This window comes from Chanos chanos, chromosome 4 (assembly GCF_902362185.1).
Source record: "Chanos chanos chromosome 4, fChaCha1.1, whole genome shotgun sequence".
NCBI lineage: Eukaryota > Metazoa > Chordata > Actinopteri > Gonorynchiformes > Chanidae > Chanos > Chanos chanos.
The window spans coordinates 16,120,982-16,148,277 of NC_044498.1; the positions used below are offsets into that span (position 1 = coordinate 16,120,982).

Consider the following 27,296-nt stretch of genomic DNA (forward strand, 5'->3'; position numbering starts at 1 on the left):
ATACACTCTCTCTGTTCCAGGGCCCATTTCAAAGAGCATGCTATAATAATGTGCTTTTTGAAATTCAAGACTAAAATTGAAATTCAATAGCTGATGTCACAGAACAAATAAGAAGATAATCTCATAACTGGACCTATCCCACCTAGTACAGCTTCACTCCAGTTCTGTCTGGGTTCCTGATTAAGATCCCAAGCTTATGGTGACAGATGCATGAAAATGACAGCATGATCCCAGAAACGCATATTGCGTATGGGATTCATAATTCCTCTTAAAGGTCTCTATTTACCTGCTTGAACACTCACCTGTCAAAATAAACAACAGGTTAAATGCCACACGTCTGCCTGCTGAAATTCAAGGTGTCTTGTTCTCTTCTGTTGGTTTTTTTTTTTATTATTTTTTTTTTTTTTTTTTGGCCAAGACACAAAGAAAGAAATTCTTGAGCGAAATAGAACATCCTCTCCTTGTTTATTTTCCATTAAGCTGTTCATACACCTTTTATTGTTGAACATTTTTCATTTCACTGTTTTGGTCACACCAGAATTGCTATATTTTGGATGTCCTCATTGATTGAAGACTGCACATTGTCAATCCAGTCACTTTGTACTGTCTCTGAATCTCATCAGAAGATTAAAAGCTCATCCCTGACCATAACTGCAGGAGGAGGAAAAACATCTCGGACTTTCTCAAGCGGAAAACGTAGTGTAGAAATGAGCTGCCTTTTGATTGGACCTCAGGTATCGGCAGTGTCCCCGGGTCTGAGCAGGTGTCCAATTCTCCACAAATAGAGGGCAAAGAGAGGGAATTCATCAGATAAAGGCAGGACCTGGAGCTCCAGTTGGTCCACTAGATCCCCATACTTCAGGATGTCTCCCTTTTTGGCATTCTGAACAAGCTGTTCAACGATCCAGAACAGGTAAAATGAATTCTCATACCTCGTCCACTCAAACTGGTACCACTCTTGACCGGTCTCCTGCAAAAGAGCCACATTGTACCGGGAGTCAGCCTGCAGGCACCTGTTACCATATTCTTATTGCATCCTGTTTTTCAGCATGTTACATTTGATCATTCCACTTGTTTTGAAGGCTGAATTCCTGAGAGAGTCTAGTGCACACTTGTTGTACATGCACGTTCAGGACTTCTAACTCAGAGGTCCCTTGACATAAATGTTACAACACATTTATGACATTCATAGTGGTTGTCACATTCATGTGATGCGAATGAAAATGTCGGTATGTTTTGCCAGGAATGATTTCATTCATCACAGGAAGATATGCTAATTTATATAACATAAGATGGTGTAGACGTTCTACCCCAATCGACATGGCATATGATAAAATAATAGCAATTTTTAAAAATGTTTTTTAAGTGCTAGAGAGAGACTACAATCAGAACCTTGTTTATGTGGGTTAGATTGTTTTGTGAGTAAAGAGTCACACAGAGCCCCAGCAGACAGATGTCTTTAAACTGCAGTCCCAGTCAGACACCTCTTGAGACATGACAGCAAGTGACACACTTTCGCTTGGCTCAGATGGTCTAAACGCTGCAGCCATATCCCTCCCTCTGGAGGGTAAACACATCATTTTCAACATGGCTACCACCAAACTCCACTTCGGTTCCAGTGAATCACGGGGCTTTGCTCCTCATAGATGGTTCAACTTATCTAAGCTGCTTCCACATGGCTTCGTTTAGCAAGCTGGTTTCATTCAGCAAGATGACAGAGTTCAGGACATCTTGGTTCCCTGAGGCCGTGGTCTAGCTGAAATACTCTCCTTAAGATAATCAAAGATAGATGACTCTGCATGTACGCTTGGGCTTAAAAGGCAGAAGATCACAGATCACGGAGAAGCAGCCAAGCTCTGACGTAAATCTGTAAAGTTATGACTAATAGCCAAGAACTGCTAACAATCACCACTCAAACTGATTGGGCTGACCTTGAACTACAACCAAACCTTCAAATTAAAACGTTACAGAGCACCTGCACATAAGAGAGCAGGCCCATTATGAAACGGTTCAATATTATGTCAACACCTTGCACTGTAATGGTTTGGATGGAAATCATTTCAGGCGGATGGAAAACGAAGTGTAGGAATGTTTTTCTCGTGTCTGTCACCTCATTTAGAAATAATAAAAAAAAAACATTTCAGAGACAGGAGAAGCTTTGAGCTAAGTTGATCGGCTATTGTAAAAAAAAAAAAGCAAGAGTATATGGTCTCTTTGAAGAGCATTTCACAACATTTACCAATGTTGTTAAACCATTGTTTTCCCAAAAGTTATCATGGTAACTTCCTAGACCAGGAATGGGAAATGGCCTTCAGCTGTTACACTGACAGTGACATTTTTGAGAGACCATTATCAGGAAGTAAAGGGAAAAATCTCTTCTCTCAGGTGGCAAATGCCGCGTATCACAACTTCAGCCAATTCTAAACGTGTTTTTTCATGCTGTTTTCAGTTCCGCAGAAAACAGAGCACATACAAAGAGAAAGGTGACATTTTTGTCAGTGATGATTCTGCAGATCTGTACTTAATTAAACAGTATATTGTGAACACTGCAGCTTCTGCAAGATATCTTTAATTACACTTGCCTCACTGTACTTTTTGGGCATCCAGAAGTGTTTATTACCTAGTTTATTCTAGTAAATATCACAACTATTTGTAATGAGGCTGGAGTCACTAAGAAAGAGTCTACATCACAAACTCCAAGGAGACTAGAGGAACCATCAGAATTGTTGAAACATTCCTGGCAGAAGACTTATTAAAATTTAAACAAAGCCAAAGTGGACACAAAAGGAGCTGACTGGCTTTATTAACAATGAGAAACTGAGGGAGGAAAACATGCTGAAACAACAAACTGGACCAGAAAAAAAATCTCTTCGAGTGGATCATGATGAACACACAAACACACAAAGTTCAGAAAACAGTTCGCGGGGGACACAAGGGCAAAGTACACAAAATTTATAAAAAAAAAACAAAAAACCCTCCCACCATTTAAAAGAAACTCCCCATTACTAAACTATCACGCTTACACGAGATAACTACATTCTTAAGTCAAAGTGGCCTGCACTGCACTTTTTGAGAGTGAATTTATGTAAGAGAATGGGGACTGCTCTGCTGCGGCAGTCTGAAGATCTTTTGTTAGGGCTATGGAGACCTTAGAGAGAACTGCTGATCAAAAATGTCTTTTTTTTTTTTTTTTCTCGTCCTGTGGGGTACTAATGCACATTGAAACTGATATAATTTCAGAGCTGCACTAATGATGTGGATCCTGTATGAAATCTAATTGGCTATTTGATTAGACCCGGGAACGTTCCCTGTCAGGAGACATTCCAAACGTAGATTCCACGAACAATAAAGTCTCATAAGACGCACAGGAACAAAGGGGAACAAATTTAACTGTAGATAAATTGAAAAAAGTTGATCATTTAAACTGGAGTCACAGTGCTTGCGCATAACAAATTTGCAACTAACCAAAAGTTTTGGGTTTTTTTTTTTTTTTTTACATTCTTAAAACCTAGAAGTTGGGCTAGGTGTGAATTTCAAGTGTGTGCGACATGAAAATAGAGTAATGGTGTCACAGCATCGTCTCCCCCTCCCTCTGAACCATGCCATCAACGTTCATCGTTTCCGGTCTTCTGATCACCGGTCTAATCAGCGAATCATTCCATTATCTGATGCACCTGTTTTCTGTTCATTACCTCCTTAGTCTCTATTGATAAATACCCCTTGTATTTCATTGTACCATTGTAGCACTGCAAAGTCTACACACTGTTTGAGTGTTCTGGGCCTGCTCTTCTTTGTGTTACACAAGTGTTTCTAGTCATTTTCATCATTGTATGAGTTACCTGTCTTCAGTGTATTTCCTCATTTTATGCTTGTCTTCTGTGAACCTTTAAATTAACAATCATTCTGCATATGGATCCTGTTTCTCAGAGCCTGCTCTTAGAGAGGAAAATACTAGCAATTTCTGTGATCAGGGTAAATTAACACGCTTACTACAAAACACACACGCAACTAATTAATTTACCACATACAATAAGCCCTCCTTATCCGCGGTTCGAAACTATTAAATGAAAAATTCCAGAAATAAACGATTCATAAGTTTTGAATTGCATGCCGTTCTAAGTAGCGTGATGAAATCATCTCGTGTCATCCTGCTTGGGACGTGAATCATCTCTTTGTCCAGCGTATCCACCCTGTACACGCTACCCGCGGTTAGCCATGTAGTAGCCGTCTCGGTGTTCAGATCCACTGTCATGGTATCTCAGTGCTGTAGCGTTCAAATAACTTTTATTTTACTTAATATGGCCCGAAAGCACAAACGTGGTGATGCTGGCAATTCAGCTGAGCCAAAGAAGAAGCCGTGAAGTACTTCCGTTAAGTGAAAAGACAAAAGTTCTCGACGTGATACAGAAAGAAAAGAGTCGTATGCTGCAGTTTCTAAAATGTAGGGTTTGGTATTATCCGCGATTTCAGGCATCCTTGGGGGGTTGTGAAACATATCCCCCGCGGCTAAGGGGGGACCACTGTACCCACATCCAAAAGCGGATCAGATTCTGTCAGCACAAAATGTATTTTCAGCCTTGCTAATCCATCACTGAAATGCATAGCAAATTATACAAATGTAAATAAAATAGAAATAATTTACCCACACAAAGGACAGCTTAGTTCAGCATTTCAATCTTGTTTCGACAGAAAGAAATTTGATCAGTCGCTGTGCTGTTGATGCTGAGTACACACAGAAACCAGAGGAATGGATGTAATGAACACTGTTGACATGCACTCCTTGCATCTCCGGCAAGCGTAAATCTTTCAAAAAACTGTCAGACCTCAGACCTACAAAGCTCAAGCGAACCGAATCAACATTCCTGTTTTTTATTATTATTATTATTATTTCTGTTACATAGCTCACGGTCTGCTTTAAAGGTAGCAAAAGTATATTTTAGATTGTGAGTCTTACTTGAGTAAGTTTGTAATTAATACAGTTGTGTACATTATGAAAATGCAAATTGGGCAAGTATAATCTGACACCTGGAGACACATGCAGAAAACGTTAGACATCAGCACAGCTGAAAAAGGGGTAAAAGATCTAATAACAACATGACATTTTTGAGAGTCTATTATTCCTCCTTGGAACGTAATTTAAATACTGTATACAGGAAACTTTAAATATGCAAGATGGCAGGCAGCTTGTTCTTTTTTTCCCCTGATATGTTCATGAATTAATTTAAAAGATGGTCTAATTCATTATGCCAAGAGAAAGCGCCTCATTATAACTGCATTAACCTATAACTGCAGACTGACCAAAGACTTCAGTACAAGCATCATTATTCAGTACCAGTATAAAGTGTGGTTAAATCACATATAGTACATTTTCCTTTCCTGACCCTGACATGAATTTTAACTTGGACAAGCTTTGAATCATGCATAAAGCTACAGAATACTACTGAGCAAGGGTGTTTGTGCTGGCTATTAACACAGTCATGCTATTAACATACATTTCCTGCGAGTAAAGAGTTATGAATACAAATGTACTAGAACACTTTTCTCACCATTTTGACACAGCGGGTTTACTTTGCTTAAATTAAACGTGCACAACAGAACTGCCATGAAAATGGAAAGCAAACGGACAGGTGAAACAGAGCAAACACTGCCTTTCACGCTGCCGTATTTCCTAATCGCCCGGTACAGAACCAATGGTGAAGTAAGCAACTGCTCAGAGTTCAAACACTCCACTGCTGCCAGGCCAGATAAATAAAGATAAATGCCAGCCTTCAGCTCTGTGTGCTTCTATGCAGGTAGGGCCTTACTCAGAAGCAGAAGAGAGAGTGGACACAGAGAGAGAAAAAAAAAAGACGGGAGACAGATTGAGATGTGAGAGGTTAGGGAGGGGGGAGAGAGAGAGAGAGAAGGAAAGCAATAGATTTTTTTTTTGCTTGGGCTTAAAAACGCCATATGGGAATATGATGGACGGAGATTCATTTTCCCAGAAAGAACTGTGCGGAAGAGAAGCCTCCTCATTCTCAAAAAAAAGAGCACTAGATGAAAGTTACGTAAGGTCCTTCCTCTAGAGCTAGCCTGGTTGCTATGCTAACAGTGCTACAAGCAGGTGGTCATTCAATCTAGAGTTTACACTCATCTAAATGCATGGCCTGTCCATTGTGCTCAAGAGCTCAGCATCTCTTTGTGCCTACACAGTAGATGGGTTAAGCCTTAGGGACATTCACCGTATGTTCTCCTTCTGCTCTTTTTAAAGGCCACTGGCAGGAGGAGGGCTATTCCAGCCTCACAGCACTCTAAATAGGACATACAAACCGTCACAGCAAAACCAAAACTTCAAGCCAAGGTTAACCAACTGTAGGGCATTTCCAACAGCATGTCGACTGTTCTAGTTCCCTGAAATCAACTGAGAACAATATGAGGCATTATACGTTCACAGGCAGCCACTAAAGCCTGACATAAACATGTAAAAAAGAAAACAACAACAACAAAAAATCAAACAGCTCTTCAAAAGAAGAGGAAGCGCAGATCTGATCAAAAATATTTTTGAACAGATGGGATGGTGTGTCATTTAAGGACACTTGCTAAGTCATGAAAAATCTCTGTTTTACAATGTTTTGTTAACAACCCTCACGTGCAGATAGTGAACTGTTGTCATGCAGGTGCTTCTGTGCATGCCTGAGAAAACCAAATGATAACAAACAAACAGCTAATAACTACTCAGCACAGCCAAGGAGCAATTCATTAATAAAACAGGATTGTGCTACAAATGCCCATCAAAGCTCATCTCAGTTATGCTCTGATGACTCAAGATCCAGTGACAAGCATGACACTCCTACAGTGCTGCTTGACATTTTGTGAATACTTTAGAATTTTCTATATTTCTTCATAAATATGACCTAAAACATCATCAGATTTTCACTTAAGTCCTAAAAGTAGATAAAGAGAATCCCATTAAACAAATGAGACAAATATATTATACTTGGTGATTTATTTATTGAGGAAAATGATTCAATATTACATATCTGTGCATGGCAACAGTATGTGAACCTCTGGTATAAGCAGTTTAGAAGAGTCAGGTGTTTTCAATCAACGGGATGACAATCAGGTGTGAGTGGGCGCCCTGTTTTATTTTAAAAACAGGGATAGATCAAAGTCTGATCTTCACAACACATGTTTGTGGAAGTGTATATTGGGACAGACAAAGGAGATTTCTGAGGACCTCAGAAAAAGAGTTGTTGATGCTCATCAGGCTGGAAAAGGTTAAAAAAACATCTCTAAAGAGTCTGGACTCCACCAATCCACAGTTAGACAGATTGTGTACAAATGGAAGAAATTCAAGACCATTGTTACCCTACCCAGGCGTGGTCGACTGAAAAAGGTCACTCCAAGAGTAAGGCGTGTAATAGTCCACGAGGTCACAAAGGAGCCCAGGGTAACTTCTAGGTAACTAAAGTCCTCATTCACATTGGCTAATGTTAACATTCATGACTCCACCATCAGGAGAACGCTAAACATAAATGGTGATCATGGCAGGGATGCAAGGAGAAAGCCACTGCTCTTCAAAAAGAACATCGCTGCCCATCTGCAGCTTGCTGAAGATCACATGGACAAGCCAGAGGGCTATTGGAAAAATATTTTGTGGACTGATGAGACCAAAATAGAACTTTCTGGTTTAAATGAGAAGCGTTACGTTCAGAGAAAGGAAAACACTGCTTTCCAGCATAAGAACCTTATCCCATCTGTGAGACGTGGTGGTGGTGGTAGTATCATGGTTTGGGCTTGTTTTGCTGCATCTGGGCCAGGAGGGCTTGCCATCACTGATGGAACAATGAATTCTGAATTATACCAGCGAATTCTAAAGAAAAATGTCAGGACATCTGTCCATGAACTGAATCTCAAGAGAACATGGGTCATGCAGCAAGACAACAACCCTAAGCACACAAGTCCTTCTACCAATGAATGGTTAAAGAATAATAAAGTTAAAGTTTTGGAATGGCTAAGTCAAAGTCCTGACCTTAATCCTATAGAAAAGTTGTGGAAGGACCTGAAGTGAGCAGTTCATATAAGGAAACCCACCAGTATCCCAGAGTTGAAGCTGTTCTGTGCGGAGGAATGAACTAAAATTCCTCCAAGCTGATAAGCAGGACTGATCAACAATTACTGGAAACGATTAGTTGCAGTTATTGCTGCACAAGGGGATCACACCAGATACTGAAAGCAAAGGTTCACATACTTTTGCCAGTCACAGATATGTAATATTGGATCATTTTCCTCAATAAATAAATGACCAAGTATAATACTTTTGTCTCATTTGTTTAATTGGGTTCTCTTTATCTACTTTTAGGACTTGTGTGAAAATCTGATGTTTTAGATTAAATTTATGCAGAAATATAGAAATTTCTAAAGTATTCACGAACTTTCAAGCAGTACTGTATATTACTGTTTCAACCCAAAACAGCTACCCCTGTCAAGCTGAGACATCTATCCTAAGACTGTAAGTTTGAGAATTATAGGAGTTGGATGATAATACTGTAAATAAAACAACTATTGCTATATCATGATTTAAGCATGAACAATCACTCTTTGAATGCAAAGTTGAAAAATCAGTGTTTTTAAATGTTTTGCCAAGTAACGATTAAACCCACTGAAGATGAAGAATCACTGTTTTCGTGCCATCCACCAGAGGGAAGAAACCTGCCTGAGCAAATGGATGCTCACAGGAATGATGGACCTGAGGAGCTGATTCCAAAAAAATGGAGCAATATCATTAGACTGGAGAAGGTTTGGTGATAAAAGATCTGACAATAAACAAACCGCATTTTTTTCTGGAGTGTATGATAAAAAAAGAAAAGATAAAACAGCCTCAAACAGAGGCAACACGATAGACTGACAGACTGTACAATCCATTTCATCACCTTAGGCAGGACCACCCGGTCAAGCACAAAGAGGATTTTCAACTCTAGCAACATTACAATAAAAACTGTGTCTACAGTCTAAAGGTCGAAAATGGAAGTTGTTTTTGATGTGTTTGCAAGTGCCATCAGAAATTCAAATATATATATATATATATATATAAATCGCCTACTTTGCCTTATAAACTGCTTACTTTGTACATACATGAGCATGAGCATGTTTTTTTCACAAATGTAAAAAAAAAAAAAACTGAGATATTACTTGATGGCCACATCACCTACCTGTACTTTGGGGATACAATACCCAAATCTGCAGTGCAGGACATGAAACTGTATAAACCATATGGCAACCACTGATACTAATCTGGATAAGAAAATGTTCTGAGGAAAATCTGACAAAAATATAAGTCTAACTAAATCTAAATTCCTTGTCACATTCCAAATTTCAGTTCTCACCACAAATTCCTTTGTCCACTGAGTATATCTATCTCCAGACCAACCTTTAAGGGTTCAGCATACAGAAATTCATCATAATGTTCTTCATGTAGTAAATGTGCTCATGGGAGCACATTCTAAGAGTCACTAAAAACACAAACCTTTTGGTGAAATAATGAGCTCCTCTAAAAGCTCTAATGCTTGGTTTTCTTTCGCTTTTCTTTTATTTACAGAACTCAGCCGTACATTGTGTGACGTCTTGAGATCTATGATGGTAACAAAAGAAACCAAGCTGATAGCCATCTGACAAAGTGCTTGGTCAGTCTGAAATACCAAAGCCTCACAGTACCGAAAAGAAAACAACTTCCAAGAACTGATTTTTCGAACAGTGAGAGACCACTCATTTCAAACGTTTGTCATAGTATCTTCTTCGAGGTGGTTTGTTGACAGTAGAGTGATTTAAAAGACAAAAAAAAATCAATTCAGTCTCTTCAAAGAACCAAGATTCTGAGCTTCCTCTTCTTTTTTTTTTAAGAATCTAGTGGAGATGTAGGTATATTGTCCTTAAACCTTTCTTTAAAAAGAAAGAGTTGGCACCGCAAAAAATGTCTTTCTCGTTCCTTCAAAAACCCAATTATTCATTCTTTCTTTGAAATTCATTGTAAAAGATTATCTGAATGACAAACCATATCACCAATATCATAATCGCTGCAAAATCTGTACAATAACACATACTGACATAAAGACAGAGACAAACCTTCTAAATCAACCAAAATGATACGTTAATTAAATCTCCTCTGATGTGGAAATGTGGAGGTTTCACTAATGTCTTGCACAAAGCACTTCACATTTGACTAAATACGTCTTGTGATGTACAGTCTTTGGTTTGTGCTCCTTTGTCCCTTGGGGAATGGTGTGTTCAATCTACATGTTTCACATTTACTTGCAGGAGTGCCTTTGCTTTTTCTACACAGCAACCAGCTGCCCACTCATCGCTGTAACCACAGCTCTGACTCATGTCTGCAAAATTAATAAGTGGATGACATATAGAGAAGATCTCTAACTGCCACTGAAAGCTATGGAATTTTGAAGAGTGAAGTGAAGCTTGCTGGTTTTTTTTCCCCTCCAAATATATCTTTAAAACAGAATGAAGTCTCCCTCTTGTAAAATAAGTTTGGGCAATGTTATTTTACTCGTGCTGGGAAATTGCCCTAAATTGGAATGCTAATGCTAATGTGGTCAGAGAGCAGGAACAAACCATATATGAAGTAAAGCAGTTGGAATGCCACACTGTGAGAATCAATTCCACTCCTCCAAGAGAAGATTTGAAGTAGACATACTTCTCTCTGAAATGACACTACTTTGGACTTTAGAGTTCGATAAGCACATATTGAATTTTAAAAGGATTATCCATTTCCAAAATGACTGTTTTAAAGAACACTAGATTCAATATAGTCTATAGCTAAGTCCCTAGATCTGCACCAAAGAACTGCTGAAATGTATTCTGGGAAGTCAATTTAATTAATCTGTGATGTGCCCACTGCTACAAATATGAAAGAACAAAAATTAATCAATGAGCAATAGTATATCTGTGATACAAATTTGCAAATCAAAAAACTTTGAAAGTCTTGGAGTCACATAATTCAACTTTTCTTCTTTATACATTATAATGTCCAGGAGGAAATCACTAATGACTAGAAAAAAAAATGTCAAAATACCAAATCTTGTTTTTTTGAGCAAAGAAATTTGGTACATTATTATCAATAGCTCCAGTGAAACTCCTCTCATTAATAAAGTCTGAGGCCTATGTTTGAAGAGGAGTTATTATATGCATGCGTTGTGTGTTGGGGCCCTGACAAGTGGAGACATCTGCAGTGCTCAATTTCATCTCTTAATGTAATTTTGATCAGATGGCTTAAGTTTCATTTAAGTAAAGTAGTCTAATGAGATGATCAAACTGTGAACAATCTTTGCATCTGTCAGGAGCAGAGGAAGGAAAAGGTGGTCACAAAAAGATTAAGTGTGATTTCAGAACCACAGATATGCAGAACTGTTGAGGGATTTGGAAGTGTGGGAGTCACAGTTCAGAGTAAGAGCTATAATGAGCATCACTGGCAGCCATTATACAAGCTCCCTGTTGTCCTCTCTACTGAGCACTACATTCTGCAGGGACAGAATAGCACAGTTCTCCACAGCTGTTGAGATGAAAAAACCAAGGGAGGATTCCTTTAATGTTACAGCCACTCACTTCTTCAGTATCTGTGCACTGATCTCCTGGCATGCCAGTGGTGGACATCAATGCCAATATTTGCCCTTGGGGCCCACAATGCATTAGAGACTGTTTGATAATTGCAGAGCTGCAGGAAATCATCAGTGTTTCACACCCTCTTTCTCTGCCTGTTCGCTGGCATCGAGAGTGGAAAAAAAAATCTCTCTCCAAATTATTCCCTCTATAGAGAAAACTACTGCCCAAAAATAGCGATGCTATTTGACCCAAAGTGGAAGCTGACTGGTCAAACATAACAAAAGTTCTAAATTAACAAATATTGAGGTTCTACACAAAAATAAAGGTCTAGACTTGACTAAAGGTATGATTTTTTTCCAAGAGCTAGAGGCGGATGCTACTGCGCTGACTCCTGCAGGCAGCAATCTTTTGTAGTGGGCAACTCTTGAATTATGCATGATCCAAACATGGTGTTGTTATATCAACAACCGTGCCTAGCGGTTTACCACAAGGAGGATGAGAAACAATAAGAAAAGCAACATTTTAAATTTGCCGCATTATAAACTTACGTCTGAGATGCACTATCGATTAAACTGAGCTGTCCATATCATAATTAGCTTAAATAATGCATGCATGTTTGTCTACTATAGTGGCTAATTGCAATGGATGTATTCACAGGTAAATAATGGTGACGCAACTTTACTGCACTCAGTACTTATAACAATGCAGATTTTTGGTTCTTGGTCTTACTCTAATGGCTGATGATCCTTATAAGCGAGGTATTGATCAACAAGCCTCAAAGGAGTCTGGGTCATGTTCATGTTTATTTTAAAATTATGACTGAATATACTCATATATTCATAGACTGACTCCAAACCTCCTTTGCAAAGTCTTTACAGAGAGTGTAAACTACCCAGAAAATAGCACCATCATGTATTTCCTGCAGCAGATGAAAACGTTTGAAATATACAGAGGGTGACAAGAAAAGCACCTGTCACGGGGCAGAATTAAATTTGGAGAATTTAATTCCTCAGGCATGACTGAGACAGGGGGGGAGACAGAATGAGTTTTGTGGCCGGGGTCTTTTCTAGGCATCGGTTTTTATGATTATTTCTCCTGAGGTTGCAGACAGTGAATGAGTTTTGCTTGTCTGATAAGCTACATTAACAATCCTGAGTCCAAACTTGGGCAAATATCATTAGGGTAACTCATCCATAGCACCCGCTTCTTTTACACAGGCCTCAGGCACACTGTTTAATTAAAGAACAAGACGAGGATAAAACACTTGTGCATAAACGCAAGTTTAGTTTTGAAGTAATATTGAATACTCACCTGTCCTTTGATTCCAGCGCAGTGGCAGTTACAATAAAGTTCATTCCAATTTGTGATAATTAAAGCATCAGTCCTGGTTAATGACCCAATGATGAAAGTTCAGAATAAGCTTGTCAAGACAAAACAATGATCAAGAGAATGAGAAAGTGTTTTGTTGTTGCCTGTCTATTTTACTGTATACCGTAACTGAATTAGAAAATGTGAACGTCACTGCAAAACAATTAAGCACAGTGGGACCTGCCCTCTGTTTATAAAATAAAAAACAAAGAGAGAAACCTGCATAAACCCTTTACATACAGTTCTAACTCATTTCCACCAACAGATGAACTTGATTCAATCTATACGTCAGAAAAACAATTCAAATGTCTATCCCTTATTATATGAAATCTACATAACTGTTTAAAAAGTTTTCTGTTTAGTAAAAGGTAACAGGCCTTTGTGCCAGGTAATCACCTTACTGCTGAGAAAGATTAACCCGCTTATGTGTAGAGGCAGTAATGGTGTTTGTGTGTATGCGCATGTGTGCTTGTATTTGGGGAGGTTGTTTGTGGTGCCGTGGGGGGTTTTGTGAGATTGTGATGGAAACTACAACATCACATCAAATTCATTTACTTAAAATGTCAGGGGACCAAAAAAGGTTAGGAACCCCTGGTGTAGGGAACTGGCCCTAATAACCAGAGGGTTGCATGTTAAAAGCCCAAACATGACACTGGCAATGTGGCCTTGAGCAAGGTTGCAAACTGCAACTTGATGCAGTGTTACTTGTTCATGGCTTCAATTTGCTACCACAGTGGTTCAGCACCATTACATGTGTATTTGGTGAAATGCTCAATGACCTGATCTTGAATCTGTTAACACCGCTTACTAACTCCACTTAACTGGAAGAAACAAAAAGATTGGAGCATGTCCAATTCTAAGCGAACAACTAACCTAAGTATTCTACAAAACAGACTATTTATTAGGCAAAAAAAGGGCACACAAACATTTTGCAAGTTTTCATTCTTGCATTTCATCGCTACCTTGATTGGTGATATTCCTTCTTTTGTCAAGATGCTGCATCACAGAAAGCTTAAATTGTTTGGTTATCTATTCAATCTTCCTTGTGTATAGAAGTGTACACAAATCATCATTATAAATAAAATAACCCAGAAATCAGGAGAAGCGAAAGTTCCAGGGCGCTCAATGAGTGTGATATAGCCTGAAAATGGCTATAAAACCTAGTTAAAGCCCAAAATGCCTTTGTGGGAATAATAAAGTCTCCCACAATGCATCTGATGTCTGCAAGCATAGTGCTTTACTGGTTGTGTAAGACTATGTGCTTCCAGTCCGCCTCTATGAGCATGACTGGGATCAATTCTTGAATGAATTCAATAATTTCCAAAATTAATATTAAATGCATGTTAAATGCAAATAACTGTACATTTTGATAGTCAACAACAATGCAAGTACCTTTCTCACAGGTATTTTGATTATAGCTGGCGAGTCCAATCCAGATTCCAGGTCGCAAAACAAACCTCACACAACGTGAACACATCACTTCTCAACCAGCTCGGGTAACCTTATCATTAAACTTCATCAACCTAAATAATTGCTTTAAACAACCATGCTTCTCTCAAAAACCTGTTATTTAATGTAATTTACACGTTTAACAGCAATAGACTGCACTTCCTGGGCTGTGGAGTTCTTTTTTTCACTTCATCAGACTGAATCAATAACTAAAATGACTTGTATTGAATCACATTGTCACCTGTGATGTTCTTGTTGTTGTTTATCTTTGCTGGTGGGCTAGAGTAGTTAGAAGTGCATACATGAAGTTCATCCTGAGTTTTTTTTTTTTTTTATTCATTATGATGCATGTGTTTACGACGACTGACAGGTTTCTTCTGACTTACGTCAATAAATATCTCATCTTAGACTGGGGGATAAAATGTCCTAACAATGATTTCTTTACTGTTTAATTAGAGAGCTACAGGTTAAAATGTGTTATAATAGCTAGTAATCCATGATACGTCATCAACCAACTAAAGGAAACAAAACTTTAGTTCAGACCATGGGGTCAAATATCTTTATCGCTACCTCAGAGATGCCTTCTTCATGACCACTTTGTAAGAATACCATTAAATGACACTGTGAATGGGTAATTAGTGAATCTGTTAAACCCCATTATCAGTCCTGCAACAAGCACAGCTGACAGCTACATTACAGCATAGAGAATAAAAAGTTATATAACTGTATCATTAGTGTGGTGCTAATCTTCTGCTGAATTCAGATTGTTTATGATTACTGATTAACGAAGACTGACTTCAAGTAACACACTGACAAAAAACCTGTAAGGTAAGAATAAGAATGCACGTAACAAGTCGTTAATTATGTTGTATGCGGCTCCAATAATTGCTAAACTGTCCATTAGTTCCTGCCTTACCATATTTTATTAATATAGTACAATGGTCCTTTAAAATAAACTGTAACCCTGTGTCCCATTTGCTCTGTATCACTGCTCACAAGTGGGAAAGAGAAACAAATGACCAACAGGCAGAGGGAATCTTATAAAGGATGAGTATGTTATTCATTCTGTAGCTGACGTCATTTTTTTTTTCTAATGTGAACATCCACTGGCTTTCAGCTTTGCAAAGTATTGCACCTTCTTCATAAAACCACTGCGACATATTTTGTATTAACGCATAATGTTCCCACACCGGAAAAATAGTCTTTATCAAACTCAAGCTTACATAGTAATGGGCAAAGGCATACGACTCAGCTTGGACAAAAGGAGCAAACCCTTGGAAATAACCAGCAACCCTTAGAATCGCATCACACACATAGAGCAAAGTCAAATTAAGTCAAAGAACACAGAGGGACTCTTCTTAAGGTGAAACACTTCAAAAACTATTTAGTTGCCTGTATTTCCATTCATGCTGTGGGTCAAAAGAACACTTCAATCTAAAAGTAATAAAGTTTAAATATTTTTTAACTCTTCATTTTAGAGTTCAGAGGCAGCAGACCAGAACTAAAATCAGTCATTATGGGACTTTGAAAACCACTGAACTCTGGGAAAGACTTGCCCAGGTGTTAAATGCCTTTGTGCCCTCAATCATAAGTTGGCATTAATGGATCCCTCTGATGAGTTTAAGGAGTTGTAATTTATTTATTTGTGCTAATGGTTACGGTAAGTTCAAACATTTTAAATCCCTCACACATGATAAAATGATAAGGATCTCTTTCAACAAATGCATAACTGTAACTAATGGCACCCATATCAAAGATGTAAACATATGTTTCATATTGCTTATTTTAGGGAGAAAAGCGTAGATGACAAATTTACGAGACCCCAGAAAGTGGCATGACCATCTAAAAGCCTCTTTCACGTTAACTGAGTGAAAAAAAGGAAGAGACATTGCAGTATTACAGATTTTGTGACCTATATGCTTTCGTTATGAGGTTAAACTTTAATGTTTTAACTCATATTATTTTACTTTAAGTAAAACAAGAGCCCTGATTGTACCATATATAAACTAAAAAAGAAAAATCTTTGGAATGACTGTCAGGAAATTAGGAAATTGCATTTTTGGATATTTTTCCTCGCAAAAGACAGATGGAATACATGCACTGGTGGCCTCAAACAAACGGAACAAAGCCCTAAAGAAAGGGAGAACAATCAAGCATTACATTCTTCTCACACCCCATAATTTCACACCCTGTCAGCCACTCCAGCTCTCCGCACAAACGGCTTTGAGGGTGAGTGGAACTGAAAATTTGCTTGAACTGAAGTATCCTGTTAAAGTGAAACCACTAATACATTTAAGTTGTCTCTGAGAAGGCGACTGTCCCTTTTAAGGGAGCTTCAAAGGTTTGAGCAGACATTAAGTTTGCTTAACATGGTCCCCTTTGTGATGTGTCTAGAGGGAGTTGAGGAAGTTGTATTTTGTGTTTCTAACATTCTTTTCATCAAATCCGTTCCGACCGTATCAATTGTCTGTGCTCCGCTCTCACCTCAAGGACCCATCCCCTCTTACCTTGGAAGAATTCCACAGTTGCTCAGCCTGGAGTTTGATCTCGGAGAGCACGAGATGAATCAATGAGGGCCTCACAACATGACTACGACCCAAGGCAATCAAACAGCCTGTTAATGTCTCCTGAACAGGGAACTGGAGTTAGACACAGAAGGAAGATGTGGGGGTAAGGAAAAAGAGAGAGAGAAAAAAAAAGAAATGTCAACCTGGAGGGAAGTCTGGTGTATAAACCCTTAACGTGTCAGACTGAGTGATGTTACAATCATTAAAGAAGACAGAGATAAAAATGTCCACACCTGTCAACTGAATTACAGAGTCATTTCCAGCCTGAAAAAAGTATTTTTTTTTTGTCAGTGCACACCACAGAGTGGCTCATTAAACAAAGGTATCATTATTACTGTAATTAAAGTTCCATCAGTATGCGGTTTGCCTCAGCTAACAGTTTTTGACATCGTGTGCAATTGCACTACCAGAACCTTGAGGTGAACTGATGGAAACAAGTAAAATTACATACTTAGGTTTTCATACTGAAATGATAAATGACTCAGTGCTTTTTAAAATATGAGTGCTTTTTAAAAAAATGAAGGAATCATTTAACATGTTAAAAAAAAAGCAAGAAATGGGACAAAACCATGTTATGCAATTTTTTGAAAACTGTTCATCAGAGAACTGAAGGTCCTCTGATGTTTTTCCCACTCCTTACGTCCTTGACATGAGCAGCCTAATGGAATATGACTTACATACATTATTTTGCGTTGCTTTTTAAAACACAATATTCTGTGTCTGCCTCCAATGCCGCTCTGACCAACTCAGTCTAACCATTTCTAACAGGTATGAACAAAAAACAAACAGCTTGACAAACTGTCTCTGAGAACACAAGGTACTACTGATCACAGGATTTGTGAAAACATGCACAATGTGTAGAGAAAACAACTGCATGCTGCTTTAATAGAGGTTATTACATAAAAGCAGTCTTTAAAAAGACAGAGTCACACAGACAGAACTATGGCCAGGTCATGTCCTCCCTAAAGATCCTAATTCGTCCATTGGTCCAAGGGGTATTCAGCCGAGGGATGGATTTCCGAGGTTCTTGCTTCGGGCACGGAACGACGAATTGCGGCAGAGTGCAGCTGGCCCAAGATCTCAAGGACACACACAACACCAAAGATACAAGTTTCATTCCCATGGTAGAGGGAGCTAAACTTTATCTAACTTGGCATCAAATCAGGGCTCCCTGCCTTTCCAACGTCCAGTACCCCCCCCCCACACACACACAGAAAATGGAATGCCACAGCAACACTGTAGTACTGAATCGCTGCAATGATAACCGCAAAAAAACGCAATGGCTCCTGGGTAGTTCTAAGCTCGCTTCCATTATCTGTGCATAATCCTACTCTCTGACTCTCATTCTCCCTCAATTCCACACCCACACAAACTCTATTTCCTTGCTTTGTCACAGGGCTAAATACATCTTACAAGAAAACAAGAATAAAGCAAGTCCTTTTATTACACCACTATTTGGACTGAATATTTTTTCAAGACCTGCAACTTCACGTAACAGCGTTTTAACCAATCTATTCCATGACTTATATTTCGGTTAATATATTCTCAGATACTCCAGAGTCATCCTCTTTAAATAGTTTTAAGTCAACAGAGATGGGGTATTTGTACATAAAAAAAGAAAATGTTCAACAACAACAACAAAAAAGATTTCACTGTATTGCCAATATATTTGCACCAACCCACATATTCAATTCATCCGCATGATGGAACATGAGCTCTTAAACAGAACCGGAATAATCAGGAGATTGGCATTATCTGAGCCACCAGGCATGAATTAGGTAGCAAACAAGAGGAAAGGGCTTGAATAATTTCCTGAAGTTAATTCAAAATAATTCAAATTAATTAAATGAGAAGTTAAAAAAAAAAATCTTGAAGGTAATTCATCATACAGGCTTTCTGGCGACGACTGCTTCGCCGACACACCATAAGCCTGAGCTAAAAAAAAAAAGTCACCTCATTATATTTAGGTAACACTAGGAGGTATTTAAAAACTGATTTATTCACTCCAGTCCAGCGCATCATAAATAACACACGGGCTGCTAAACCCGCCTCAGAGACACGTCACCAAGACACTGACCTTGCAGCTCTTGGAGCACAAAATAGTCATGAACAATCCGCCATTTGTGCCGGTGAGTTCACTGAAAAATGCTTAAAGTCATAACAGCACACGATCACAACTATAATCTTCCACCAGCCCATTTAAGTCCCTCAGCTGAATGTCTGCACGCTGCCATACTGGCTTTTGCATGCTAATTAAACAAAAGATGACTGCGGTGCAGCTCCCATTATCAATGCAACCCTGGCAACCAGACAGCTTTACCAGGCTTACAGCAACCAGAAAAAAATAAACTAAATCGTTCTTCAAAGGTCAAACAGGCAGCGCGTTTCATCTGGATGGTTTTTAACTTGCACATTTATTCGTCGGGTTGACACAGCTCTACGCAAACTATGAAAAGTAAGAGCCCTCCATCATTATTCACAGTAAAAGATGTTTGCGTCATGCTCTCCTGTCCCTAAGCAACAGCCGAAGATGAATGCCTACAGACTACATGATCTTAGAAGACTCTCCTTTCACCCTTAGTCACAGCCCTGGAAATGGTGTGTCATGAGAAAAAGAGTTACAGTGTTATTGTGTTTGTCCACATGCCCAATCAGCAAGCCCCTCACTTATTATGGGACCATATTTTACTGAGGACATTACTGCAGCAATGTTCTCTCTCCCGGGGCATAGCTAGATCACCTGCATTCTTAGGTGACAACAAACATGGAATATTTTATAAGTCTGCTTTTACAAGGAAAGTTTGGGCTGTAAAAAGAACACACTACGACAAAAAGATACATTTATGAAAAGTAATTTGTCCCCTGCTAATTTGGTCAGCTTTCTCAAAACATTTTAAGCTGAGGTTATGGGTTATGCTTACAAGAGAACAAAATAATCAGTGTTCTATAAAACTGAGGACTGTAAGTATTCACACCAAGGTCAATTTAAAGAGAAGCATCTAGAAAAATGAGAGTAACTGAACTATATCTATCTCAGCCTTTCAGCCCTAAAAATCAAAACAATCAAGTATAAACATAATCAAGTACACCCTTACAATCAAAGCACAGACAGATACATTAGCATGCAACCGCTTCTGACAAGACTATAGCTGACAGCTTAATGACAGGCTGATATGAAGAAAGCCATATACTGTGAGACAGATGACCTCGTCTTCCTAAAATGACCAGTACTCAAACAAAATCTAGTCTAATATGTCCAATACCCCCATCCCAGCTGTCACTAGGGACCCACAGTGAACCACTCACATTTGTCTCCTCTGCAATGTAAATGTGACAAATGACAATACAATCCCATCTATTTATCTTCTGAGAGAAGAGGACAACATGTCCTTCACTATTCAGCTGTGACAGTCTTTACTTAATGCTCCTAACACAAGGATGATTATCTGCAATCTTAAAAGGTTAGGAACTACAAGTGCTGTCAATCACAACTTAAAAAGGGACGGGGGACATCACAACTGACCAAAGGGTTGTAAAAAAACAAGGTACTTGACCCGTATTGACGAATTACATGCAATGACCCTTCCTTCTACTGTCCTACTGAATAAAAAAACAACAAAAAAAACCCCCATATTCTCATTTCTATAGATGAGCAACGACTCCTCCCAAAAAAGACAATCTCTTATGAGTTGAGAACAAAGAAAGTTGACAGTTGTATACAGACATACTGGGCTTTAAAAGAGCATTAAAAGAACTTAAAATAAACTAACACAGCCTAACAGAGCACACGCTTTACTGGTCCCTCAGGGACACTGGTCTAACTTAAAACAGAGATGTGTCATGTTGATGGCAGATTTGAGATGAAATCATATTACACTTCATGCCCTATGTCATAATCTTGACCCCAGAGCACTGTCAGTTTATTCTACCGTGTCATGTGTGAAATATTTCAAAATTCCATTTAAGTGGAAAATGATCTAGGCTTATTGCTTTGCCATTGAAGTTGAGGCCCCCAGCCTAAAATCGTTAGGCTGGGTGCCTTACCTTAAAGGAAAATTAATTCATGGAGAGGAACCCACAAGCAAAGTTAAGGAAAAAGGTGGCACACTTTCATGATTCCACAACAACAGCAGAGTGAAAATAAGAGAATGTTAACTCTATACTTTCTCAGTGTGTTTTTTCACGAGTTGGTATAACTCTTTCCTTTGAGTTCCTCACACACAGGCAGACTGTTTCAGAGGAAGATGGAAACATGCCATCATGTATCACTTTGATACCTATATGATGAAGGTTCTGAGCGCTATAATCATCCCTGCAGACAAATAATACAGGACAAGGGTTGATGAGGTAGGCAGCTGGAAATTTTTTTAAAACAAGACAAAGAAACTGTAAATTCTGATGACAGGAAGAACGTTATAATTTTAGAACGCTCAACTAAACAAGAGATACTTATATTGTTCCGAACGCCACTGTTCCCATTTTAGGCATGCCTGGGAAATGTATCTTTACTTTAGATGAGTTCAAGGTGCAAATTTAAATCCACAGTAAATCACTGTATATGGGAGAAATTGAAAATATTACAGATAACTATTATTAAACTGTCATTTTAGAATTATTACAGCGTTGTACAGTACATTCGTAAATGCTCGTTTGGTGTAAGTGAGCAAAGCTGGAAAAAGAAGAAAAAAAAAAAAACGACAACACTAGAAAATCAATAGAAGGTGGTTGGAATTCTCAGATATAACGACTTCTCCAAGAAAAACAAGCCCTTTACCCACAAGTTTCAGATCAGACTACGTGATTACACAACTCCTACCTGGTTGAGCTGATCATTACTGAGCAGTAGCTCAATCAGCTCCTTCAGCGCCTCTTCCACGTGAGTCAAAACGTCTGCAGAGGGTCTGGGGAGAGACACGCCACTTTTATCCAGGGCCTCAGATGCCAGCTGTGAGGCCTGGGTGAGCAGAGATGGATGACGCAACAGTTGGGTATCCCTGAAGGCTGACACTACAGAGCAAATAAGTTGCTTTACTGAGTCCCACACCACTGAACCGTCCTCACTTAGGCAGAGACCCAGACTGCCCACCCTACGCAGACCACTCAGGTTCTGAAGGAACTGCATGTGCTTGAGCAAAGCCTGTTCCTGAGGACATCTCTCAGCCTGGGCAGAAAACAAAGGCTGACGAGGAGGGGCAGTGACAGGAGCCCGTGGATGCGAACAGAAATCCGTGGAGTCTTTGGTCTGCAGCAGTGCCTCTGTGTTGTTTCCTGTGCTATAGCCTGAATCTCTATCTGAATAACTCTCTGGTTCCTTGGATATGTCAGTCAGATCCTGAGAGAGTAGATTAAACAGGCCATCTCCTGTGGATTTTATCAAGTCATAAGGAAAGTGTTGGTGGCTTCATATCATTTAGCAAATGCAATGTAATACAGTCAGACAGAAATTCCAACAGAAATTCATCTAAGCTTTTACCAAGCTGGGTCTGTATCAGAATAAAGTGCAGCGGCCTGTACCATTCTCAAACCTCTGCATTAATAAGGGGTGCTGTGTATTACAGCTCTCTTATGTCCTATTAAACATGGGTATCAAACAAAAATCAATCATTTACCCCCTCAAAACGAACTGAATTTGAACTATGCAGGAGTAACAATGTGAAGCATGCACTGTAGTTTAAAAATTGTATCCTGCAATAGTCACTAACATGAAGTCATATGACTACTAGGAAAACCAAATGGAATGAAACCAAAGGTGAGCTCACTTGTGTGATAAAGTCAACCAAGAACAAATCTTTAAATTCTTTTATAAAGGACATGTCATGTTAACTAGAGAGGAAAAAGAGGACCACTGGGTGAATGCAGACATAAAGGATGCAGAAGCAGCAGAAGGCAGAGTGTATATGCACAGCCAGTGTTTGCACAATATACTATTTACGATAATTTGAACTGCATTGCGTTGTGCTACTTGTTTTGCATTCACTCAATTACTCATGCAACCTCTTGTTGAGGTCTCTCACCTTAAAGTGAAAGTGACTTAATCAAAAGTAAAAAATGAACCTGTAAACCATAGAATGTTTGATAGAGGGAAAATGCTAGAAGATTACTACCAATGAACTCTTACTGTAAATAATGTAAGCAGCTGAATGATCTGAAATTAAATGAACGCAAGTAAACATTCACACAGCAACATTTGCATACAAAAGGCTGAGAACAAAAGAGGGAGATTAATCAAACCCACCAGCTCCTGTCTCACAGCTATTACTACGTTGTGACATCATCTTGGTGAGTAGGAGTTCTTGTCGAAGTCTTAACACCTCCTCTTCCAGCCCTTGTGCTTTGGTCTTCCATGCCTGATCTTGACTATGGAGCTTGGAGACTAAGTATTCACTGTGTTGTCTTCCAGTCCACCCTGGGGGTTTGTTTTTAATAATGGCAACTGCCACAGTTAGTTTGGCAGCCCAGAAATACCATTTCTCCAGAATGGCACCTAGAAGAAACGAAGCTTTGCATGAATATTACAAAATGTGCTGATATTCTTTACTTAAATGTACTGATTTGGTTCATATTACTTTTAGAAAACGTCCTGATGAGCACGTTATGGTAGATTCAACTAAGGGTAATCACTTAAAACTAACTCAATTAAACTGTTCCATCCGCCTTGAGCAAGTATTTTTTCGGATTGCTGAGTTAATAATTAGGACGATTATCCCTACTGGCCTGTGAAATTTCTGAGGCATATAATGCAAACAGTTGAAATATCAATGCTTCAAACCACGAAAATCGCCCGTTCGACACATGTGCGTTTCAGCAAAGTCTGTCACCACGGGCTACAAAATCGCACAAGAAACTACGCTGTCCCTTCTGCGACATGCATCCAGATTCAGACAAGCTTCAGTAGATTGTGAGGCTACAATATGCGTCGATATGAGACTTTCCAAATGTATGTCTTTGTTTTTTCCTGTACGTTATTTGAACATTGTGGTCTCAAGAACACAACTAAACAAGCTGATCTTGAAAAATCCACTTTGGTTTCCTGTGTCGTTAAACAGTTTAATTACCTCTGTTGTGAGGACCATCAGAAGCTCTAGCATCTAAGAGCAGTGGCAAAGTTAGCGAACAATTCCCCTCCGAGCTACACGCCTCTGATACCTGAGAGTGGCTTTCGAAGGGTGCTAAAATTGTGAGGACAATAGAATACGTGTTTCTTGAGAACTCTGATCTGTTTGCATTTTGTATTTTAGACTCATACTTACCATTTACCGACAAGTGCTGCTGAGAGACAGCAGTGTCAAAGAAAACGAAAGGTTTTTTTTAATTGTCTCACTGAGTTCACCACATTTTGTTACAACTTTACAGCAAAATACGTGCCTCGTTAAGCGTGGGTATTATACTACATGTAAAGTTACTGAGGAAAACTAAAATTGGTTTCAGATGATAAACGTACTATGTTCTAAGTAATTTCAGCAACTACTGAGTTTAAACGATCAACGTATAAACCAGTAGCTATTTAGCACCTTGGCAGCTAATTGTGTGTTGTCCGTTTTAGCCAGTAAGCAAGATAAAACGTAACATCTGAAGTTACCATGTGTTCGATCATCTGCATTCGCAAAATTGTTCTCCATTCGAGTAGCTGTTAATAATTCAGAAGTTACCACACTTGATGGTATGTCATTATATGTGATATAAGAACGCTCCCTTTATCTAGCTGGCAAATTACACCTAAAGATTGGTGCAACGATACATTTCCTAGCAAGGGGCCACTTTGCCAAAATCCGCCAAAATCCTTCGCTAATTAGATCACGTGACGTTTTGATTACTACACATGAGACGTCGCACAGCAGTCCAATGAAAACCAGATGGTCGGTATGTAGAACTGTGGTAATCGTTTAGAGTAGTTGACAAAGTGGGTTAGTGCATGTGTACAGTTGATTCAGCATTCTAAGCGCATCCATCCATTAAGGACAAGCTTTAAAGAAACAGTTGATCTGTCCTCACCTTTTCTGGAGAGAAAACAACTGTATAACTGTCATAACTAATTCAAACATAGATCACATTCCAGTGAACTGACCACTGTGTTGTTGTCATCATTTTGATATGTCAGTGTGAGAGCAGCCTGTGGACTTCGGAGTAACTCTTTTCTTTCATCTGCTCCCGAGTTGGGAACACAATTTACGAACGCGAATAAAATCTTACTGCAAACTTTTCTCGTCTGGAATTGCATGGTACCTTTCCCCTGAATCCCAGGGCATTATGACCCTGATGAGGACAATAAGACTTGGAGAGAGAAAACCAGAATGTTCAGTGAGCGCCCCCAGTGTGTATGAACACCGTGAGAGCGGACCACATAAAGCCGGGCGCGGAGCTTCATCAGCATCAGTGGAACTTCTGAAGTAGGCTGCCGCAAGACTGTCACCAAGCCTCGGAGACCTGGAATGAAAAACAAACAGACAGATGATTTGAGTGATTTTTAAACTCTTGTTGGAGACAACAACGACCCTGGACGGCTGATATCCAATTAGGCGTCACACGAAGAATTAAATACCAAATTCCTTGTGATCCGGTTAAATCTATATGCCCTAAAAAAAAAGGACTACCCACTACCCAGCGAGACGTTGATTAAAAGAACTGAAGACAACACGACACACGAAAAATTCAGGTTAAAAAGTTTTGGCGACATTTTATGTTTCACAAATGTGTGTGAAATGTGTCAAATGACACCATTTACGGTTTACCCGACAAGTCAAGATGACAAGAAAAGACGTTCAACCTTGAAGGGGAAAGGAATTGAGCATTTTCTTAGAAAGATGACATTCTAAACTTGATGCCAGTCCTTAAGACGCTACTTGTGACACCGGACCAGCAACAGAGGATGGAGCGCTCCAGTCAGTTTAAGCCAACGACTGTCAGTTATGGAGAGTTATTAAATATTTCAGCTAATAACACTGATTCAAACTACACTTCCAAGACAGGAGAAAGGGATGCGAATCTTTTTTTCCAAGCAAGTCTTGCGATTATTTTATCTCTTTTAACTTTTGCCACGACATTGTCCAATGCTTTCGTTATTGCAACTATTTATCAATCCAGGAAGCTGCATACTCCTGCAAATTTACTCATAGCATCACTAGCAGTTACAGATCTACTAGTTTCAATTCTAGTGATGCCAATAAGCGCTCTATATACCGTAAGTCAGACCTGGACATTGGGTCAAGTCATGTGTGATATTTGGTTGTCTTCTGATATAACCTGTTGCACAGCATCTATTCTGCATCTGTGCATAATTGCCTTGGACCGTTATTGGGCTATAACGGATGCTGTTGAATACTCTAAGAAGCGCACTCCTGCGCGCGCTGCAGGAATGATTGCCACTGCCTGGGTCATAGCCATCTCCATCTCTCTTCCACCCTTTTTCTGGCGTCAGGTGAAAGCGGAGGAGGTCACCAGCTGCTATGTGAACACTGACCATATTTTCTACACTATCTATTCAACTTTTGGAGCATTCTATATCCCTACTCTCTTACTGATTGCCTTGTACGGCAGGATTTACGTTGAGGCCCGCAAAAGAATATTGAAACAGTCCCCTAAAAAAACGGGGAAAAGACTTACTTCTGCCCATTTGATCACCAACTCACCGGGATCTGTAGCATCAACAACATCCCTTAATTATGGAACAAACGAGACCTCCTCTTGTGATACTATTTCGTCTGCGAACGTTAATCAAGTGAAAGTCACTGTGTCGGATGCTCTTTTGGAAAAGAAACGAATATCGGCAGCCAGGGAGAGAAAGGCAACGAAAACGTTAGGAATTATATTGGGCGCATACATCATATGCTGGCTTCCATTCTTTATTTACACGTTATTAGTGCCTATCTGTACAACTTGCACCCCTCATCCTGAACTGTTTGACATCTTTACTTGGTTGGGTTACCTCAACTCTCTCATAAACCCCATCATTTACACAATGTCGAACGAGGACTTCAAACAAGCTTTCCACAAACTGATACGGTTTAAGTGCTTCGGATCATGAGTCATAATATTATTGAAGGAATAGCAATGTGAAAATATCCTAGCAAATGTGCTACCGTATTCTTATATCCTATAATCTGTCTAATTATACACTACTGGGTTTCAACAGGCAAAATCGAAGCATCGGGTGCGTGTAAATCACCTTTTCTAGTAAATATTGGCTTTTCCGACCACAACGCAATTATATTCTGTTTAGTGTATGTCAGAAGATTAAGTCATTTTCAGTAATATGAGGTTAAGACTTTTAAAAACAAGCTTAGTAAAAAGGCATCTAGGTAAGGTAGGGTAAACTACTGACATCAG

General features: G+C 39.2%; 2 protein-coding genes across 2 annotated transcripts; one reads left to right on the top strand and one right to left on the bottom strand.

Annotated features, from left to right (window-relative positions):
• Positions 1–730: 730 nt before the first annotated feature.
• Positions 731–24,592, bottom strand: mei4 (meiosis-specific, MEI4 homolog (S. cerevisiae)). Its single transcript, XM_030772127.1, has 6 exons — positions 24,553–24,592; positions 24,029–24,142; positions 23,209–23,457; positions 21,790–22,334; positions 16,914–17,045; positions 731–970 (listed from the first exon to the last, which is right to left on the bottom strand). Exons 1-6 carry the CDS (start codon positions 24,590–24,592, stop codon positions 731–733), a joined length of 1,320 nt encoding a protein of 439 aa, XP_030627987.1.
• A 1,247-nt stretch (positions 24,593–25,839) lies between these two features.
• On the top strand, positions 25,840–26,994 carry LOC115809965 (5-hydroxytryptamine receptor 1B-like). The gene has a single exon (XM_030771856.1). The coding sequence runs from the start codon at positions 25,840–25,842 to the stop codon at positions 26,992–26,994; it is 1,155 nt and encodes a 384-aa protein (XP_030627716.1).
• Positions 26,995–27,296: the final 302 nt, after the last annotated feature.